The sequence below is a fragment of the Oryzias latipes genome, chromosome 24 (assembly GCF_002234675.1).
Source record: "Oryzias latipes chromosome 24, ASM223467v1".
Lineage (NCBI taxonomy): Eukaryota > Metazoa > Chordata > Actinopteri > Beloniformes > Adrianichthyidae > Oryzias > Oryzias latipes.
Window position 1 is genome coordinate 8,019,672 of NC_019882.2, and position 16,325 is coordinate 8,035,996.

A 16,325-nucleotide genomic window follows, 5' to 3' on the forward strand; every position below is an offset into this window, starting at 1 on the left:
AGAGTCAAATTTATTTTTAAAGAAGCTCAAAGGAAGTGAAATTAATCGGATTAACAAGTAAGATTATATATTTTCATTAAATTGGGAGATTTGAATCATGGTTTCCATGGCAGCCTGAAGGTTGCGTAAATACAAGCCCAGTAAAAGGTTATTTTAATTATTCTATCAAATTATGCCAATTTAGTGTACCGGTAATTAAAACGTTTTCATTAACATTATTGCTATTTATAAATAATCTTTAAAAAGCTGATATTTTTCTTTGAGAATGACCAAAAGCCCTTCATCATTCCATCAGAAAATCTGTTGTAGTTTTTTTTTTTTCTGAACCATTTCCCACCTCCATTTTTAATTTAATAGACTGCAGTCCTGTTGCTACATGATTTGTTGGCCTTCTATGGTTAAACACATCACGTTTTTCATAATAAGGGGTTTTAATGCAAATCCTTTCAGGGCCTGAAAAGTACTCTTTCCCAAGAATCAAGAAAAAGGGTAAAAAAATACAACAGATTTTTTAAAAATTGTTATTAAAAGGAAACAGCAAATGTTTTATCTAAGGTATTAATACTGATGCTTAGCGAAGCTTGTATTGATGGCTTTCTTAAATTCTTTGTCAATAAAGATACTAAAATTGACTCAAAAATGGGGACGGCCAAAGCTTTTTGGTGGGAGGGTAACTGCCCCTTCTAGCTCCGCCCCTGTGCCTAATGTTTAATATCTCTAAGTGACTGCAGGTGCTATATAAAAAAGTACAGTATAGGTATAATACTTTTGCCTATTTGTTGTATAACATTGCTAATATTTAACAGTGATAATAGTATTTTATTGTTATCATAATAAAGCAATACAGTATTTTTACTATATTTTCTGAACCCCAGCTTAATATTTATCTACATTTTTAATATATTCAGACATAATTTACGTTATCATATATTTTTACAGAATTATCTATATTTAAAGTTTATATACACCTTAATGAGTACTTTGTTAATACAACTTAGTATTAGAATGAAATAGTTAATTATTAAACGTATTTCTCAGCTAAGGCAGAAAATGGAAAAACTGAATGTCCATGGAAGAGCAAGTTTAAAAAAGAAAAAAACATGATTCAAACTCAAATTTAGAGTTTTTTCCCCTTAAAATTAAGACAAACTTGATTTCTGTTAAGTCATTCCTACACATCCTGTTTTGTTGCATGTTGGAATTGAAGGATTTGATTCTTAGCTTTTATGGAAAATGTTTGTATTCAGAAACGGTCACAATGTAGAGCTGAAACATTAGATTTTTATTAATTCAAGCAAACTGTTACAGTCAACAGTTATATAAGTTACATGGTGTACAGTTTTGATCTAAACCTTTTTTTTTTTTCTTAAATCCAGGGTTTTGTCCCCTGTGCCTCCCCCCCGACATAGAAACAGCAAATCCATACAAGCGCAGGCAAATAAGTAGTAACAGCACAGTACATTCATGAACTCAACGATACGTTTTTTGTACGAACAATAAGGCAAGTAGAAGGAAAAACAAATGGAAAGGGATGGTAGATGTTTTTTCTTTGAAATTAGGGTTTCTTTTGGACCTTGAAACTTTTCTTTTTTTTCCTGAAGCACAGTAGATGGAGAACTGTGGTTAAAGCTGCCTTCAGTACATGGTTTGTACCTGCTGCTGATCAGGTTCTTCTTTCTACATGGAATATTTATCAGACAATGAGAGAGGCAGGAATTTTCAAATCCGGGTAAGATAAGTGGTGGAAGCTGAACAAACCTTGACTCAATGGCTTTCTTTTTTTTTTCATTTTCCTGATGTAAGAACTCGCAGAATTGGCTCAACTGAGCTTCCGTAGACAAAAAAAGACAATCTCTTGGCATTTATTTCCCTGGGGTTAAGGTTAGGTGGAATGATATGCTCATATGTGGTCAAAGACATCCCCATCTTCATTTCAGTCACTCGACAATCACCATGTTTTCTAGTAGCGGTAAGTTCTGGTAATGAAAGGAAACGGTTCATTTCACGCCAGGATTTAAAACCACTGACTTAAAACTGGAAGCATTCCTAAATGTAAAAAAATATATAAAAGTTTGAGAAAAGAAAGCACTCGTTTGATGCCATATGCAGCCACTAGGTGGCAGAACGGTGATGGAGAATTTGATGCAACATGACCTTTCTCCATTTTTTCTTTATTTCAATCTCTGTTAAAAAATTAAGACAAGAAATAACACGAGTCTTCAAAAAGTTGAAGAAAAACTGTCCAGAAACGAGATTGTGGAGTGGAACAAAAACTGAGACAAAACAGACGAGAGACAAAAACACAGCTGGAGGGAGGAAAAGCGGACAGCGACGATGCTCCTCCTTTTGTGACGGAGAGGTGTGGGGAGCGCTCGTTTTGGGTCGTCCGTCTCCATCTTTTTTTCCAAGCAGACTTCATTCCATCCAGTCTCCTTCATCGAACTCGGACTCATCCTCTGAGTCTGAGTACTCCACGGCGATGCGGCGTGAGAGGATGGTGGCCACGTCGTTCCCGACTCGTTCGTGTTTGGCCTCCTGTTCTCGCTGCTCCTCCACTTTCCGCAACTGAATTCCTGTAGCAGAAAGATAATTACAGGATCAAACCAGTGAAATCTGGGTTTTATTTGGAATGATCATGGGATTCAAATATAGCTGTTTTACTTGGGGAAGCCTCCTTTTACTGAAGGAGCTGAAATTACTATTTTGTCTAATCAGAGTTTTTCCTGTTCATAACAGTCTTTACAACAGTCTCTAATATGTTTTTAATTTTTATTAAAAATTTTCAAATGTCTAAACTATGAACCTTTTCTGATTGCCTCCAGCAGGACGCTGCGTGCGTCGCTGATAGGGGGCAGGTTGGCGAGATGGTGACGTTTAGGCCCCACATCGTGTAGGCTGTGGGGGGGCGGTGTGGCCATGGCTCCTGCTGATATGAAGGCCATCATAGGCGGGGGGCCTGAGAGACTGGGCGACGAGCTCCGTGCTCCAGCGAGGGGCAGAGGAGGCGGCGGCGGCGGTGGCGGCAGGATGGTGCCGTCTGATTGAGTCCCAGAACCGACGGGAAGTCCCCTGTCTAGGGAGTGCTGGAGACGAACCGGGGAGGACGAGTGCAGGGGGGGTGCCACGGGCGGCGGCGCCGGGTGAAGCACCCCCGGCGCAATCTGGAGCGGAGCAGGGGCGGGTGGGATTGCCATGGGCTGCTTCTGGACTGGAAGAGGAGGGATGGGAGGAGGGGTGCCTCGTAGGCCTGTCGAAGGTAGGGGAGGCGGGGGAGGAGGAAGAGGGGGAGGCGGCGGAGGAGGAGAGCCGGAGTTGAGTCCCGCCGTCCTCGCCGGAGACTGAGGTCTGCTGTCGGAAAAGCCTGAACTGGAGCTGGAAGGAAGACAGGAAGCGTTAGACTCCTCGTTTTGCCTCCTTCCTGCCTGAAGCACATCACAAATCTGATCTGCTCAAAATGAGTCAGATGGAAAAGTTAAACAGTCATCAGTTTTCCACTGACTCACGCCGCCACCATTATCTTAATTAGCTGGAGCGCTTTGGCGGATCAAATCTGCAGTTTTCATTTGTCAAATCTGTCTATCAAACAGTTCAGTGCAGCTCCACAACGGTTTTCTGAGGAGGCACGCCGCATTTGATCAGTTTTGTTTGACAGCATTGAATGGATTCCTAACTGAGAGAACGCGTGCAGCTGAGGCAGCCAATGAAACGTCTCGGTTAGCAGACAAACACAGAGGTAAGAAGGTTATGCTGCAGGAGAAGTTAGAGCCACAACAAAACATCAGCTGTTCTGGCTTCAACCCAGTAAAGCCCACTAAAAATTGACAGACAATTCAATTATTTTGGAATCAAGATTTTTTTATATCCTTTGATAAAATCCCTAAAGTAATTCTGGACTATCTATTTTTTTTTATAACGATTGTATCAATTATGACAGATTGAGTGATTTGGTAAGATTTTGCTAAAAACACACATGCAGCAAGTAGTCAAATGACTCACAATAGATGAATTATTCTCACTATAAAGTTTAGAGAATTTGCACAACTTTCATGGAAGCAGACATTTTGAAATTAGCAGGAAAGGCCCTTCTACTGCCCCTGGTGGAATGATGAAGAACTACAGGGCTAAAAGCATGGACCAAATTATGTGATGGGTTTTTAAGGGAAGCTTGATCACAGAAATGTGGCTATCAAATATGATATAAATGGTTATATAGGGTTAAAGAGGAAAAAAAATATGCAACACACTCTCAAGGTAACACACAAAAAAGAAAAAAAACAGAGATTGTATGCAAACGAGGAGTCAGGAGAGGCCGGAAAGGTTTGAAAGTTAAAAGGGGACAGCTGAAAACAGAAATCAATGTAATTTCCTCCGTGTTGCCTAATCAGTCTGTCTGATTTCTAACACTTCAAATAGTGAAATATGCAGCAGCAAAACTCAGCAGCTAGAGCGGACTATTGATCCCCATTATGTTTTTATGTCTCTTTTAACAGCACGATTAAATCAAGAGCCGCTCCAATCATCTTTTGTTCCATTTTAAAAGCGTTCCCAGTTGTCTTTTAATTAATACATTTTCAGGACACAGTTTCTGCAGAGCGGCAGTAGTTTGTTAGAAATTCATCTATGAGTTGTGGGTGATCTTTTTTCTACATTTTTTTTCTCTGCTCCTGATTCACAGTCATGTCCTCCATCATCAATCATGAGAAAAAAGTCAGAACATGTTAAAAACACTGGAAAAAAATGCAAAAGCCAAACTGTAATAGCAAGAAGTATGTGACCAATAAATATTTAGTAGGCAACGAGGTTCAAGTTAAAATTCCATTATCTGTCACACACAGGTGTGCTAAATTTGTTCTCCACATTTGACCCATCATCAGCGGTGAGCTGCGGACAGCCGCGCTTGGGAACCATTTGGTGGTTTAACCCCCCAATCCAACCCCTGTCAAGCAGGGAGGCATTGTTCCCATTTTTAGAGTCTTTGGTATGACTCTGCCTGGATTTAAACTCACGATCTTCCAATCACAGGGCGGACGCTCTTCCACAAGGCTACTGAGCTGATCATTTAGAATATTTCTGTGGGAAAACTGAGATTTGGCATCCCACCTGAGCGCAGATGGGGGTTTGATCTCTCCCAGTGGGTGCCCTAGAGGAGGCTGCGGCGGCGCGTCGTGCGGTCTGGAGTACATTCTGTCCCCCGTGCGGCTCAGCAGCTCGTTCATTTGGGTGTAGGGCAGCGCTGCCAGTGAGAAGGGCCCGTCCAAATGCTCCATGTACACGGGGGCCCTGCGGGGGTACACTTGGGTTTCAGTCACAAGCTTGAGTCATTTTTATTACTCCCAATTTATGGTTTCTAGATCCACTTGTCTTGTCTGCTTTTGCAGGATCTTAAAGAGATTAACCTTTACATTTGAAATTTTGCTTGTGCTTCAAATTGGATAAACTGCAAGTCAAATTTGCTCAAATTTTGCTCAAAAAGTTGACTCCCAGACATCAAGTCATCCTTTTAAAACCAATCCATCTTCATGTTCACAGCATCTTATAGCCAAGGTCAGTTAATTGATGTATTCAGGAGTTTTGTGAAACTGCAAAGAAGCTTGTTACCGCTGGTAGGAAAGTTGGTTATCAAGAAGCATTGAAGTTTCAAAGATGATGACAGACCTAAAGGAGCTTCAAGAGGCCTTTCTTCTATGTTCTTCTATCTCCACATACCTGTTGTCTTGGTAACCCGCAGACTCGTTAGCTTCTCTTAGTTTCTCTTCTGCCACGTCCTGGGCAAGCTCTGCCCCCAGAGCCAGTTTCTGCCACTCCTTCCTGCGATCGTGAGGCGCCCGTGGTATCTTCTCTGGCTCGGGTGGACGGTCGATCGCCTTCAGCTTTTATCGGAGCACAGATGAGCGGCAGATTGGCAGGATGGGGCAGGGCGCAGAGGTTTATGGGAAGATGAACCAAATGAATGAGGACACCAAAACAGATGTGGGGTGAAGGGAAAGACAATGAAGGCAAAAAGAAGAGAAGATAACAGGCTGAAAGAACAGACGAGAGGCTTGCACTCAGATTTATATTGAGAGCGCTTTCACAGTAGGACAGACTTGGTTTGACTGGTTAAGAATTGCCAAAAAAAACCTTTTTGTTTACCGTAATTTGGTTTGTTTTCACATTGACTGGATTTAAATTCCATGCAGTTACGACATCTCTTTGTGTGGGGGCACCACTGCCTGAAAATTACATTGACCATGAGACTGCCTCTCCACCCTGGTCAGAGCTTTTCTGTTTTTCTGTTGGTTTTATCTCCATAGCAACCATTTTTTATTTTGGTTGCTTGGGTGTGACAGACAGGTCTATGTAGTTTTTTCAAGAATTGGCAAAAGTACATTTTTGGATTTCCTTGGCAACAAAGGTTTTTTTTTTTTTTTTTGCTCACAGTCCTAATATACTCATTTTGTTTGCTATATATTTTCTTTAATCTTGGGCTAGGCATTCATGTATGAAATTTTCCCCATATTCCATTTAAAATTGTGTGAGTAACAGGGGGACGCCTATTTTATGAGCTTGCCGTTCAAATTCTACTTTTTCTAGATGTTTCTATGTTTTCCAAAGTAGCCTCCTAACGATGCTCGAGGAGTTAGGAGGCAAAAAATTGAAATTCCTAGGAGTATATAAAAATGTGTTGCTAGTACAAAAGGCGTTAGTTTGTTGCTTTTAGAAAATGTAAGATGGCGGCATCAAAGGTCAACAAAACTTCGGTTGTCGGTGTAGAGTTGTGCTGGCGGCATGAGTGTCATATTTCATGAAGATCGCTTAAACAAGTTTTGATTTCCCTTATTGGGAGAAAAATGGGAAAAGCGACAAATTTCATACTTTGCCAAAAAAATGGGCGCCAAGCTGTAGCTCCTGTGTCCATTTCATAATAACTTTAACATTTCTTTTGGATATCCCACGTGTGTTTTGGTTTTGTTGGTGGATTTTCAAATACAGCCCCATTAGATATTTTGCCCACATTCAATTTTGCCCAATGTGGTTTTATCTTTTTGGGGTGGGGGTTAATTTTGTCCAACATTAATTTTTACCGAGTGCTAGGTGTGTACAAATTTTGGTGAGTTTGCAAAATCCATCTGGTCCTTGCAGTCCAAGACTCCTACAGGCCGTAATAATGTTTTCATTCTGAAGGCTGTTTTGTAAATTCTTTTAGCAAGGCTTGATGTTGACATCGTTCACTTCATTTGGCTTACATTTCCACTTTGACACTGCAGATGAATCAAACCTGCAGAAAACTCTCCAAACTGATGCGGACCAAACAGCCCAGTGTGAAAGCGCTCAAAGCCCTGGTTCCACTGAAAGAGGGAGTGTCTCTCATCTCTGTTTTACAACAGGAAGTAAATATGCTTGTGTATACAAGATGTTTTTATTAAGTAAATTGATATTTTGATTGTGTTTAAATAAAACTTTTAGAATTTATACTGTCTGAGGGCATAATATGCTTTTAAACCATAAAACATTACCGTTCTATTTCTTGTCTGGAACACCAACATTAGCTTGCAGTCCTTAAAAACCAAAGCTGAATCGCTCTTAAATGTGTCTCCATATGGCTAAAAGCATGTTGTTGCATCCACTTCAGCGTTCAGTGGAACCAGAACTTAAGATTCCTCAGAATTCCCATTTTATATGAAATGTTTACAAACTGTCTTTCATTATTTTATGCCCAGCATGAACTAACCACTTAAAAAGGGGGGGTAAAATCAGATTTGTGTCTCCCTGAAGCTCATTTATGCACATTTAATTACAGTAATTTGATTTGATTTGAACACAAAAACCACAAATATTTACAAGCAGTTTCACAAAAACAAAAAAAAGCAATCATACATGGGAGAACAGGAAGTGCTTAATGACTGAAAAATGACTTAAATCTTAAGTTTTTGAGTGAAAAGAATCAATTAATTTTTGTATTAGTAAATTCTCTAGCACTCCCTGCCTCCTTCAGCATGACTGACTTTTAACACACACACACACACACACACACACACACACGAGTTGTAGGAGCGCAGCAGAAAGCTGCAGAAGCAGAAATCACAGACGGCGTTTTAAAGTTTTCACGCAATTTCTTATTAACACATACCTGCCCTGGAAGGTCTAAGTACCTATAGACCTGATCATACATGCGGGGGTCCTGCAACTACAAGAAACAAAATAAAACACAAGAGAAGCACCAGGGATGAGGGGATGGCGTGTGGGGGGGCCATAAAAAATAAAAAAATAAAAAAGGTCCAGCAGTGAGCAGAGCAGCTGCCAGTCAACAGGAACAATACTGCGGGGGCGGTGAGAACAAGAGAGGGAAAGAAAACGCTGTTCGACAGAAAACGGCAGCCTCCAGGACGTCACAATGCAGGTTCACAAACACAGCGCCGCACGCACACACACAAACACACAACAGTGCACAAACAGCAGAGAAAGCAATGGAAAGAGGGAGAGCTCGCTGGAATGACAGGACAAGCCAGAAAAAAGGCTGAAGACACACACACACACAAACACACACACACACGTGCGCTGGTAAATACATTTGATGACAGCATTTTACATTTGAGACCCAACACGTTAACACATAAATACTCTCTGATCACATGACCCTCCTCAGTATTCTGTATATGCACACGGGCAAAATCATTAAGAATGAAACATTTCAATAAAATTTGCTATATTTGTTGAAAAGGCTAAAGGTTTAAAACAAAAACAGATTAGTTCAACTTTACAAGCACCAACATTTAAAAAATGAATTACAATAAAATAAATAAAAGTTAAAAGAAACCTTCATTTTTTATAAGTTATCAAACTGAAATGCCACTAGATGTATACCTAGGATGGATGTTTGTTTTTTGTCATTTTTGCAGTATTAACATTTATTTGGGTAGATTTATTATTATTTATTGAGTATCTTTGCTGAAGTGCAAATCGTCCCATAATTCCTGCCTTTTCCGGTGTCTTACTGTGTTTTTTTGCATTTAATTTTTAATTTTTGGAAATTTCTACTGTTCTGTTATTTGATTTTGATTTTTTTTCACTATTTTGGAATTGAGTTTTGGTTTCTACATTTTTGTTTCAATTTCTAAAATTTAATGTTTTCTTATTATTTGTTTTGCTTTTTTAATAGCCGTGATCTTTAATACATTGTTGCATTGAGTGCTTTCTTGGTGTGATTTACACTTAATGGCCACCGTACTGATCCCCTAAAAATGTGCATAAAAAGATTTGAATAACTTTTAACGCCTAAATCAATGCAGGTACTAAAAATCTGACTTCTCATCTAGTTAATCGACTTAAAATGTTGAATATTGACAGAAAAACTGCATTCTACAACTAAAAACAGGCTACAAAGTGTCTCAAACATAAAAATGTCTTTATTCCATGAGTACTTAATCTCTGCAGATTAAAAAAGAAAACACCTCCCACATGTCTTCTGCTTTGGTCCATCCCTGCTGTCCTTTGCATGTGAGCACGCTTAAAGGAGTAAAAGCTATTGCTAATTCGCAGGGAGCATTTTTCATCCGACTCCTCCAAAGTCGGTTGAGTCTAAGCAGATTAAACAAATTAGCTGTGCTCTAACTTTTAACTGCCACATATGATTACATTTATAGGAGTAGATTTAAAGCCCTTTAAACCGGGCTTCAGTGTGTTGCTCTATGTCTCCCTGACATTAAACGGAGGTACTATAAGACACCTGTCTGCCATGTTTTAAGTTTGCGGATGAGCCTTAAACCTACTATTTAAAGGAAAAAGGGCAAACAACGGAGGAAGTGTGAGTTCATGTGCGTACATGTTTTGCCCCTTTGGTCCGTGCACGCTGATGTTTGCATAAAGGCGCTGCTGACGGAACTACGTTTATTTTTTGTTTTTCATTTCCCTGTGAGTTCATTGCAACACTTAATAGAAGAGAGTTTAAAGTGAGTAAATGTTTCTAAGAATGCAACATCAGAGACTTGTGCTTCCTTCATAAATCATTTTTACAATAAACAGATATTTATTGGCTCTATGAGTGTTTGTGCTGACATGCTCCTTTGAGTTTGGGTTTAAATCAGGAAAAATCATGCATCTCGTGTTACAGCATTCCAAGGAAAATACATTAAAAATGTGGTGAAATGTTAGTTGAAATGTTGAATTAGAACTGCAGTTAGAAGTGGAAATGATGTTGCCATACTTTCCCAGAATCCTTTGTTTCAGTTTATTTATTTTTTTTGGTAAGTTCCTGTGGAATCAGAACATTTGAGCTTTTCTGGGCAAAACAATTCGAACTGCATGGTGTTTTTAAGTAAAATGTTGGACCTGTCGACCCTGACATATGTTTACGGCCAACAGTCGGATTACTCATGAAAGCAGTAATCAATGTCAAGGGCTGGTGAGCGTCATCCCCGATTTAGAACTAGGATGTAGGTGTGCTGGGGTGGTTGTTAGTAACGGGCTGGAGGTGGGCGGTTCGTTTGCCCAGAGGAGACGGGAATGGCGAGGAGAGAGTGAGGGCTGCAAGCCGCTGCTCCGGGAGCAGACGCTCCAACTGAAAAGGGGGGGGGGGGGGGGGGGGGATTCTAGCTCTTACCTCTGGGGTAGGAAAGAAAGGAGAAGGGGTTTCAGAGAGGGCTCTTTTAAGGCTCTTGGGACACACAAGATAAGGCATTTCCAGCTGCACAAGGTTAGATAAAGACAAGGATTCAGAAAAGAACAGAAAGCGAAGCTTGGCAGGAAAGAGAAGACAAAAAAAGAGATCCTGACAACAAGGGAGACTTTTTTAAAACATTATTTATCCCCCTCCAGCTTTAGACACTAATGTCAGGACAAAACTGAAAACACGCCTGCAGCTCAAGCTGGGCTCATTAAACAGCAAAAACAGCTCCAACATGAGTGATACCGTTACTATACGTCTGTAAGAGCTACAAAACCTGGAGTTATTAACCATCACATTTACATAAACTAAATCTATGCATTCAAATCCACGGAAGTTTGACCAGATTGTCTTTATTTAAGAGGTCGCCATCCATGATGACAGCTGCTCTGAAAACCTTTGCATTTATGTTTGCCAAAAATTAGTAGAATTTGTTTTTTTCTTCTTCATTCACTCTGATCATCTTTTGATCTTTTATTAAAGGGTTCCCAGTGGTTCCCAGTGGAGCCTATTTTCTACGTCACAAATAAGCTCTTTGTCAAATGTAATTTTTACGTCTGCTCCTGCTGGACAACGATTTGAATAAAGATATACTCAAAAATGCAATTTTAGGCTTAACTTTCCTTAGATATGCCCTTTTATCATCAGAAAGATGCCACAAGAACATGTTAAAAACACAATTTTTATTGGAGTGGTTCTTTAACTGTTGGAAAGAAACTATTATATTATCACATGTAAACACGTAATCACATGTAAAATGGTTGAAAAATAATATATGCCTATATAGCATATATATATATATATATATATATATATATATATATATATATATATATATATATATATACATATACATACATACTAGTTAACTTAATTGTAAAAGTCTTAAAATTACAAATGTAATATTTGTATTTTATAAATTGAAACAAAACAAAATTATTACTTATCTTAAAGACAATAACAGTTTTTCATATAAAATTATTGAAACATTATTCAGAAAGTTGTTCTCTACTCTAAAGATTGTCTAGTTAAATATTTTTTTTTTTTTTTTTTTTTTTTTTTTTTTTAACTTGTCCTGTCCAACAGCTAGGCAGACAGATGAGAGCTGAGGGCCTCTTGGGTTGGACATATTTTACTTTAACAAGAGGGGTTATTAATCTTCAGACAAACCAAAGGTATGTCTGAATAAACCCCTTTTGTAATTGAGGCCAAACTTTATTAATTTCAAACATGTCTGAAAATCTTTGGTGTTGGACCGGACGGAAAAGGAAAGAAGGGAAGAAGAAAGAGGGACGTTAGAGAGAGGGGGGGTAGGGGGTGATAATAGGAGGGGAAGGGGGATAAGACCATGAAGCAGCATAAAGCAACAAGTTTACTGGTTGTTACTCATTATGGTAAGGTTCAAATGTAAAAAAAAAACAAAAAAAAAGGGCGGAGCCTGTCCACACACACACTCAAATGTTATAAACACACCTGTTAGTTGCAAAAATGTCCACCTGTCGACATGTACACAAAACAGATAGTGTTCACACGCATACTTATGCCTTAAAACCAACTAGTGTGAAATATTTCAGTCATTCAGTCTGTTGAGCTGACACCTGTGCTCAGGTGAGTGTTTATGTTCTTCTAAAATGGATGGTGGAACGTGAAAAGAAGGAGGGAGAGTGCCCAGCCATCCCCACCCCAAGACCCCCACCGCACCAGCAGCGGCAGCCGGATTCCCCCCAACACCACACGGGAACCGGCAGGGAACAACCGCCGCCCGGGCGACCAAGCCCGCCACCCAGGCCAGGGCCAGCAGGGCCGCCGCAAGGCCCCCAGAGCCAGAGAGCAGGGAGGCACGGAGGGAAAGAGGGCGCCGCCCCAGCCCAACCAGGAGAGCAGCCCCCCCGCCGCGCCGGGAGAACCCAACGCAGGGCCCCACCGGAGAAGGACGCCCACAGCCCCAGACGAGCACCCCACCACCACCCAGGAGTTCCGGGCATCCCCCCGCCCCAACCCCAGGTACGGGCCAGGACCCCCCAAGGGAGACCCACTCCGCACTCCAGGCAGCCATCCGCCCGGCCAACGGTTGGTCCAGGGAGGAGCGAGGCAGGGGCCCGCCGCCCCCGCCCAGGAGGGGGGAACCCCGGGGAAAAAAGAGGGCCCACAAGGGGTGTTGTAAATATGGCCCGACCAGGCTCGGCCACAGTTGGAAATTTGGCGGGGCCCAGCACTCAGGAGCAAGGACCAGAACCCACCCCCCAGGGACACGAACACCCCCGGCTCAGATGTAATGTGAACCCCCCCACCGCGCGGAGAGAGCACCGCCGGGCCCAGGAAGCCAGCACCCCGGGGACACAGCCGCCGTTGCAAAGGGGCCCGTACCCCCCACCAGGGAAGAGGCAGGGGACAGATGGTCCTAGGTCCCACCTTCCTTGCAAAATGTGTGTGCGTGTATGTGTGTTTGAGAGAGTGTGTGTGTGCATGTGTGTGTGTTTATGTTGGGATGTATATATTGAGGGGGGAGGGGTGTGTGTACTAAGGGGGGTGCGGTTAAAATTGGCGGGTAGGGCACTAAGGGGACGTCTCCTGATTACTCACAGTGACGTCCCCTCACCCTCCCCACCAAGGGGCCCTAAATGTCTAAGGTGCGGTTAAAATTGGCGGGTAGGGTGCTAGGAGGACATCCGCTGCTTGCTGGCAGTGATGTCCAAGCACCCCCCCTACCAAGGGCCCTACATGTCTAAGGTGCAAATAAAACCGAAAGAGGGGGGGCCCACTCCATACGGCAACCACAGGAGGGGGGTCACTGCCTAGTAAACCCCCCCCCCCAAGGCTCATCGCAGGCTAAGCCCCCCACCCCCTCACCCTATTATGAGGTTATATGAGGAAGGGGGTAAGTTGTCTAGTTAAATATTATTAAAATGCAAATACGTTTTTTGTTCTCTTATGTTTTTATTTTCTTATTCTTGTACCATTAAAAGCTATTTATTATGGCTCAACATTTAAAACTTTTCAATATGAAAAAAACATTTCACATTTCTATTTGTAGATAGGGGTTTAAAATGACAAAAATGACTTTTTGTACCTGAGGAACTACACAGTAGGGGACAAATATCATGAGTACGGATAAAATAGCATCAGTATGAAAAAAAAATGTTTTTTGTTAATATCAGGTTTTTCACAGAGAAATTGAAAACCATAATTAAAATAAATGTGGTAAATTTTCACATTTTTAATGTAAATTGCAAAATGATTTAGCAATTAGATAAATATTGCTTTTGATTTGAGGTTTAAAGAAAGTTTACATGTAATGAAAAATGAGGCATATTTTGAAAAACTAATTGGTAACATTTCTGTTTCAAGACTAAAAACCAAAAAGCCTAAAAGACTCTCAAGAAGGAACTCAGATAGACCGCTTGAAACAAAGAGGCAGCAAGATTTTCTTCTTCATCCGCTCTCCGCTCCATCTCTGGGATTTCTTCTCTTCCTTTTCTTTCTGCGACTGGCTCAGCACATACTGTAGTCTACAGCTCATCCCCAGAGGCCGGGGCTAATGCAGGAGCTAACAAGATTAGAACCTTGCAGCTTTCTTTGCTCTTCTGTCCGCAGCGTCTCGTTTATCATCGGTTTCTGACAGCATTTTTCAGGAACGGCGAGTTAAATTTGACGTTAGAGCAACGGTACAAAAAATGGCTGGAATCAGGCAAAATGTTTTGAAATGGTAAAATTCTAAAATTCATTAGAGGTTTTCTTTTACAGCATGTCTATCTCTATAGGATTTAATTAAAAATAATTTTATAGGATTTTCCTTAAATGTCTGCTTCCTCTTTTGCTTCATTTGTTATAAATCAGACAAATCAGAAAAAGCTGCCTTTGATTGGTCATTTAATCAATTTTTTGGCCACCAAAATGCATCAATAAGAAGAGGAAATAGGGCAAAACAGAAAGATAGACAATATTGAAAGAAGGAATTAAAGTAAGCATAGACAATCCGTTTCAACATAAAATGCCCTCTCAAAAAAGTATATTATATCAGGTTTGAATTGTGCGTTTTTGTGTTCATTCATGCTAAGTGTGTGAAAAAAGATTTCAAAATAAAAGTTTAAGTCTGAAGGTGAAAACAAAAAGATGAGGGAACAGAGAACACACATTGTAAAAGGCACACATGCACTCAGCGAGGCAAACTGATCATGAGACCTGAGAACATTAAAGTCACCCAAGGAGCAAAGCATAAGAATTTACAGCTTTCACTTTAAAGTTACCCTTTTGTGTGCTGCTATCAGGCTCTTCTCTTACTTCAGTTCAAGAGGCAGACACGGCCTCTGTCTTTAAGGCAAGACTTGGCTTTCTGGTCAAATTGAAGTGAAAGTCGAGCTGAGGGATCCTCTTTGACTTGTGCTACTTGGACTGATGGAGTTAACGTAGGACAGCCTTCTGCAACCAAAACCCAGCAAGAGCCGCTGAGTCCCACTTCGCCGTTCACCTATAAAATTAACCTTTTGAACATTTACAATAATTGAATTATAAAAGAATGATCTTTTTCTATTTATAGCTATTATATTTTCTTTTACTTTTGGCATCAGCACATACTAGTTCCTTTCAAAATAAAGCGCCCCGTATAGTAAATAAAATGTTCCTGCTCCAGGAAATGTACTTTAATTAAAAAATACTATAAAGTCGAACATTTTCTATCACTATGGACTTTGGTGCATCTTTATCATTTTTCTCCATTTTCTATCAAAAATAAACATAACAGCCTTGTAAAATCCCATCTGAGCTACCAGAGGACCACCCGAGGACCACTGATGTGCAGCAGAAGATCAGAAAATGAGCTTTAAATGATTCTAATAATAGACCTTTCTGACAGCAGATTAAACATTTTACTATCACTTTGCGCAGTTGATAAAAATCTAAATATAAATGACTAAAATTAATTCACCAAAACAAATAAACCAAAACTAAAAATGTGATATTTTTTTAAAACGGTTGCGTTTTTCTTAAAGGGCCAAAGAGCCACAAGAGAGAATTAAAAAGGTGCTTTTAGCTCTGGAGGTTCAGGTTGCAGACCCCTGATCTAGGATAAGGAAGTGTTTTCCTCACCTGCTTCCCTGTCCCTCCTTCCTCTACTCATTCATTAGTGTATGAGTCATCGCTGCAGCTTCTACCACCAAGTCCCCCTTTTGTCTCATAACACGTGTTGCTGTGTTTCTGGTTTTGCTATGTGCTTTTTGACTCTGGTTGTGCTGGTTCTGCTCCATACGTCATTTTCATGCTCAGCACGAGGAATGATGCAGAGAACGATTCCTTACAATCTGCTTGTCACTTTCACAGACCATCATCAGATTACAGATAAAATCATTTAGCATTTTTGACTGATCTGAACTGAGCTGGATCTTAATGACTACGTTCATATCATCTGTAGTTACTTTGTACACCTTTGGTGGTGAATTAATGCTTTATAAATGTATACCTCAATTTTTTCTTTAAGTATTTCTCAAAGACACATGTGCACACTGAACTTAACTCGCACCGTTTATCCCCCAACAAAAAAATAAGTTTGAGTAATCCCTCGTCTATCCTGCTGCCCTTGTGAACGCCTGTTGGGCACTTCCATGGGGTCTCTGGATTTGATGAGGGGGGAAATGAAGAAGCTTTACGAGCTGAGCCCACCCGCGGCTGTAATTAGAAGAAAATCAGT

General features: G+C 40.7%; 1 protein-coding gene across 3 annotated transcripts in view; it reads right to left on the reverse strand.

The window, feature by feature from the left end:
• Window positions 1-1,261: 1,261 nt before the first annotated feature.
• Window positions 1,262-16,325, reverse strand: part of wasf1 (WAS protein family member 1) — a 56,512-nt gene continuing 41,448 nt past the window's right edge. The window contains exons 6-11 of one of the 3 annotated variants that reach the window (XM_020714907.2): window positions 10,580-10,663; window positions 8,111-8,167; window positions 5,707-5,870; window positions 5,101-5,280; window positions 2,804-3,372; window positions 1,262-2,573 (exon numbers count right to left, since the gene is read on the reverse strand). In XM_020714907.2, coding sequence (XP_020570566.1) covers window positions 2,416-2,573; window positions 2,804-3,372; window positions 5,101-5,280; window positions 5,707-5,870; window positions 8,111-8,167; window positions 10,580-10,663 — 1,212 coding nt within the window. In that variant the 3' untranslated portion in view covers window positions 1,262-2,415. The remainder of the gene's footprint in view (window positions 2,574-2,803; window positions 3,373-5,100; window positions 5,281-5,706; window positions 5,871-8,110; window positions 8,168-10,579; window positions 10,664-16,325) is intronic. The other 2 variants (XM_004083490.4, XM_011491620.3) reach the window with 2 other exon arrangements.